The 6000-nt window shown below is 48.1% G+C and overlaps 1 protein-coding gene across 2 annotated transcripts in view; it reads right to left on the reverse strand.

The window, feature by feature from the left end:
* Positions 1 to 3503, reverse strand: part of GGH (gamma-glutamyl hydrolase) — a 71378-nt gene extending 67875 nt beyond the window's left edge. Inside the window, exon 1 of one of the 2 annotated variants that reach the window (XM_073631698.1) lies at positions 3122 to 3503. In XM_073631698.1, the coding sequence (XP_073487799.1) occupies positions 3122 to 3488 (367 nt within the window). In that variant the 5' untranslated portion in view covers positions 3489 to 3503. The remainder of the gene's footprint in view (positions 1 to 3121) is intronic. The other variant, XM_073631699.1, reaches the window with a different exon arrangement.
* Between the last annotated feature and the right edge of the window lie 2497 nt (positions 3504 to 6000).

The following is a 6000-nucleotide window of genomic DNA, read 5'->3' on the forward strand; positions in this document are numbered from 1 at the left end:
GGGTAAGGAGCGCACTGCGTACATCTCCATCCAACCCCCCCTCCAGTCTAAAGCTCTCTTCCCCACAGATTCCAGTTCAGAGCCCACCCCCACCTTCCAGTGCAGAGCTTTCCTCTGTACAATGTGGGGCTGCAGATGAGTACTTACAGTATCCATGCAGGCTGCCGGTGAGGAGGAGCTTCTGGCTGTGTAGATTCCCCACCCCCTCCCTCCTCTGTTCTCCCATAGACATCGATGTATAGGAGGAGGGGGGGGTCTGAGTGGCTGCCAGGAGAGGAGAGCTGTCACTTGTAAATACAAACGCAGCGCTTCTGTATTTACAAGTGACAGAAGTGAACAGCGCCGAAGGTGGCTAAACTCCGGCTGCAAAAAACCCTGGCGGGCAGTGCAGGCTTAAGGGGCAGCTGCTTTGGGCCCCACAACAATGAATGCCCTGGGCAGATGCCCCTTTTGCCCTGTGTTAAAGATGGCCCTGTACACCGCCAGAAAAGTGGTACTAATGCTTTGCTGAATTTCTTAGAATGTCCTCCACTAAAGGAGAGTGCAGGTCTTTAAACTTTAGGCTGGGCTCACACCAGTGCGCTGAGTTCTGAGCACAGCGTGACTGTATGCGCCTTTGAAATACACCGTTTTTGTTGAACTCCCTTTGACATCTATTAGATTGTGTGTTTTCATTAAATCACATCAAAGTCCTGCATGCTGCATCTGTGATGCCCTTTCAGAAGATGCACAGTCTAATAGAAGTCAATCAGAGCGCGCTTAAAACTGCGCTTAAAATGTGCATACGATTGTGCTGCGCCCAAACTGCATCACACCAATGTGAACACGGCCTTCCCTGACAAGGTGTCTTTAAAGTGGAGTTCCACCCACTTTTACAACTCTTCAGCATCTCTCACTAAACTGTGCACTGTAAACAAATTGGATATTTTTTAATTTTTTTTCTCAGCACCTACTGTATATCTGCTGTATTCATTTTTCACTTCCTCCTCCCTGGCCGCGGCCCATCACATCATTTCCTGTTTGCAATGCCTTCTGGGAAGGGGCGGCAACTTCCTCCGAAACTGCCATTGCTATGGAAACCTGACCTGAAACCTATTACACTGCTTATGCTGCACTGAGCATGTGCAAGATCTGCAAGGATGAGATCCAGGAAGAAATACAGTCTGGTTTCAGATGCCCACACTTAAGATGGCCACGGCCTGCTGTAAGTTTATAAAATAACAAACTACTGCTATAAACTAACAAAACAGACTTTCGTTTACTGACTAACTTTATTAGAATACATTAAGCTTGTGTATTATAGGGGTATTTTTATTTAAAAAGTATAATTTTGGCCGGAACACCACTTTAAGACCTTTATTAACAAGCAGGTATGAACCTGGAAATCTCAACCTGGCATGTGTCTACCCCACAGTCTTATGTTATGAGGGTCCTTTCACATGGGCGAGCTGATCAGGTCTGCCTGTGGACCGGAAAAAAGGGAAGGAGGAGGACTGTGTCCTCTTCCATTTGGACGGACTGGATCGGAGGCAAGCAGGTGTATCACTTCACTTCTGGGGTCACAGCTGTCATTCCTTGGCTAGTGTAGCAGAAGATGCAGCACAATATGTGCTGAAACAGCTGCTCTGGAGGGCAGGGGTCATTGGGGGGGTCTAGTAGAATCCTTACTACTCTTCAAAAGGGTACCCGTCACCTGCTGATGTTATTACAATGGGTGTTTGTTAGCTCCTTGCAATACAATAAAGCAAAAAATAAATTAAAAAAAAAAAAAAAAAAAAAAGTGTAAAAGCAACTCCGCACTCAGGTTATAGTCTTATGCTTGTTTGCAAATACACCAATTCATCTTGGTGTATCTTCTCCTAAAAATATGTGTTTGATAAATAACTGTGCAAATATTGTGTGACAAAAAACAACAACCTCCATTTTATCCTCCAGTGTCTCTGCTTTTAGAATATATTTAGGGGGTTTACAGTTATTTTCTAGCCAAAAAAAAAAGAAGAGATAGATATATATCTATAGAGATCTCTAGCCATCTAATTTTTTTTTTTCCTTTTTAACCACTTCCCCCTATAAAGGACACCTGTATGTCCTCTGGTTGAAGTGGTTACACCAGTGGTTTTGTAGCTGCAGAACCCAGTATCATTTTTTTTTTTTTTTTTTCTGCCAGCAATGACCTTTCATGAGAAAACAATCCTGGTGAATAAATAGTTTTCAAAGTTGGTTTCCCCCCTCCCACCGGGGGAGTCCAGGACTGAAGCTGACAGTTCCCCAGGCTTGTTGCTTCTGGTTCTGGTCCATTGTAAACAGACCATTACCAGCCTTTGAAAGCGTCTCACCAAACCAATCTTGCTGATGCTTTTAAGGGCAGAGGAGAGATCTGGGGTCCAATAGACTCCAGATGTCTCAGTAAAGAGGACCTGTCAGGGCCCATGCGATCACAAGGGATGCTGTTTATCCCCTGCAATAGCAATAAGGTTGATTAAAAAAAATAAATAAAATAAAATAGCAGTGTAAAAAATAAATAATGCTTAAACAAAATAAATATATATATTTAAAAAAAATTATATATGGTTGCACACAAAGGTGAATGCATACGTATGTCACGTACACATATGTAAAGGCCGTTCATAGCACAGATGTGAGGTATCACCACACACAGAGTGATTGCAATAAGACCAGACCTCCCGTGTGACTCTAAACTGGTCACCTGTAAAGCCTTATAAAGCGTTGTCTATGTAGATTTTTAGGTACTGTTGTTTGGTGCTGTTCCACGATTGTCCACAATTTTTTTTTTAAGCGTGACATGTTAGGTCTCCATTTACTCAGGGTAACATCATCTTTTATATTTTACCAAACAATTGGGTATTTTATTGTGTATTTTCTTTTTCCACAAAAATTGGGTTTGAACCTCTGTGCAAATACTGTGCAACAAAAAAAATTGCAACACTGACCATTTTATTCTCTAGGGCTTCTACTTAATAAATGATCTAATGTTTGGGGTGATTCTGTAGCATATAAAGCTGATGTCATGTGAGAAGGGAATGGTGAAGAGGTGTGCAGACAATGATGAGCTTGCCCCGGCAGACAAGAGGTTAATAATGGTCCCCCCCCCTTCACTCACCGACCACCGGTCTGTCATTGATGGGAGGGTCAGCGCTGATCACAGACGAGCTCCAGGACCGGGAGAAGAGGAAGACAACCAGCAGGATCATCATTAGTCCAGCCGAGCCCATGGTGACAGAGTGTCGGAGGATCCTCTCCTTCCTGACAGGCAGCGGCCAGCACAGCCTCCCAGCAGGGAGCAAATGGAGACTAAACTGATCCGATTCCTGAGGATACCTGGAAGGGACACATCCCTCCCACCCTCTCCTCCTCCACCGCCCAAATTCACAACTAAAAATCCCGCATTGCATCAGACAGACCGTCCTGACAACAATGGAGGCTAAAGGGCGTGTCCTCCGTGTCTGTTGAGCCCGCCCTCCTGTCATTCACCGACCTGTCCGGTACCGCCCTCCCCTCTGTGACCTGCCCATCCTGATGACTGGCTGAGGTGGCATAAGAAGGCGGGAGAAGGATGGACAGGCGGACAACCCATAGTTACTAAATCTACAGCAGGTCTGCATACTAACCAATCAGCTGACGTCTTCAGCTTCTACAGGCGTTGCAAATGAAAGTTAGAAGCCGATTGGTTGCTATGTACATCTGCTCCAGTCAAAACAAAAAATTCCCCTTTTCCACAGTCATTCCTCCTGCTGTTCCCAGTTAGAACCCATTCACAACTCTGCCCACCATTCCAAATCATGGGGCAAAACACGCAATGCGTGATCACTGTTTAAGCACAGTGTGAATTTATAGCGATTGTCGCAACAAACATGCATTGTGCATCCCATTCAATCCCAACTATGGGGCACTATTCCTCCCGCCAACACCAACCGTGAGGAACCATTCCTCCTGCCGACACCAACCACAAAGAGCCATTCCTCCCACCGACACCAACCACAAAGAGCCATTCCTCCCGCCGACACCAACCACAAAGAGCCATTCCGCCCGCGGACACCAACCACTAAGAGCCATTCCTCCCGCCGACACCAACCACAAAGAGCCATTCCGCCCGCGGACACCAACCACTAAGAGCCATTCCTCCCGCCGACACCAACCACTAAGAGCCATTCCTCCTGCCGACACCAACCACAAAGAGCCATTCCTCCCGCCGACACCAACCACAAAGAGCCATTCCTCCCGTCGACACCAACCACGAGGAGCCATTCCTCCCGACGACACCAACCATGAGGAGCCATGCCGCCCGCCGACACCAACCACGAGGAGCCATTCCTCCCGCCCACACCAACCACGAGGAGCCAGTGTGAATTTATAGCGATTGTCCCAACAAACATGCATTGTGCATCCCATTCAATCCCAACTATGGGGCACTATTCCTCCCGCCAACACCAACCGTGAGGAGCCATTCCGCCCGCCGACACCAACCACAAAGAGCCATTCCTCCCGCCGACACCAACCACGAGGAGTCATTCCTCCCGCCGACACCAACCACGAGGAGCCATTCCTCCCGCCGACACCAACCACGAGGAGCCATTCCTCCCACCGACACCAACCACGAGGAGCCATTCCTCCCGCCGACACCAACCACGAGGAGCCATTCCTCCCGCCGACACCAACCACGAGGAGCCATTCCTCCCGCCGACACCAACCACGAGGAGCCATTCCTCCCGCCCACACCAACCACGAGGAGCCATTCCTCCCGCCGACACCAACCACGAGGAGCCATTCCTCCCGCCGACACCAACCACGAGGAGCCATTCCTTCCTCCGACACCAACCACAAAGAGCCATTCCTCCCGCCGACACCAACCACGAGGAGCCATTCCTCCTGCCGACACCAACCATGAGGAGCCATACCTTCCGCCGACACCAACCACGATGAGCCATTCCGTCCTCCGACACCAACCATGAGGAGCCATTCCTCCCGCCGACACCAACCATGAGGAGCCATTCCTTCCGCTGACACCAACCACGAGGAGCCATTCCTCCCGCCGACACCAACCACGAGGAGCCATTCCTCCCGCCGACACCAAACATGAGGAGCTATTCCCCACGAGGAGCAATTCCTCCCACTGACACAACCTACTGAGACAATTAATGGGACACTATTCCTCTCACTAGCACCAACAATAGGGCTCTATTCCTTCCACTGAAACCATCTATGACAGAATATTGCTCTTATTGACAACAATAACGGGGCATTATTCCTCCCAGTGACACCAACTATGGGACGTTATTCTTTTCACTGACACCAACCATGAGGGGGGCTATTCTTCCCACTGATGTCAATGATGGGGCACTATTTTGCTTTTAATTAACATCAAACATGGGGCACTATTCCTTCCACAGCCACTAATGATAGAGACTGTTCTTCCTCCTAACACCAATAATGCAGCACTATTCCTTTCACTGATACCAACCGTGAAGAGCTATTCCTCCCACTAAAACCAACAATGGAGCCCTGTTCCTTCCACTGACACCACCTATGGGGCACTATTTCTCCCACAGACACCAATGGGCACTAATCCTCCCACTGACACAGATGGAACACTATTCTTTCCACTGACACCAACAATTGGGGGGCTACTCCTCCCATTGATACCAGTGGGCCCTATTCCTTTCACTGATACCAAAAATGGGGCACTATTTCTTCTACTGACACTAATGATGGGGCACTATTAGTCCCACTGACACCAACAATGGGGCACTAGTCCTTCCACCCACCCCAACAAAGAGGCACTATTCCTTCCACTTACAGCAATAATGGAATACTATTCCTACTACGGACACCAAAGATGGAACACTGTTCCCCCCACTGACACCAATGGCATGGCCTTATTCATTTTGCCTCATTTTTTGCTCCCCTTGCTCACCAACTTTGGGGCATTTTTTACTTCTACTGACTACCAAGCCTTGGTATTTTATACTTAAACTGGCCACA

Source organism: Aquarana catesbeiana, linkage group LG05, assembly GCF_042186555.1.
Source record: "Aquarana catesbeiana isolate 2022-GZ linkage group LG05, ASM4218655v1, whole genome shotgun sequence".
Taxonomy (NCBI): domain Eukaryota; kingdom Metazoa; phylum Chordata; class Amphibia; order Anura; family Ranidae; genus Aquarana; species Aquarana catesbeiana.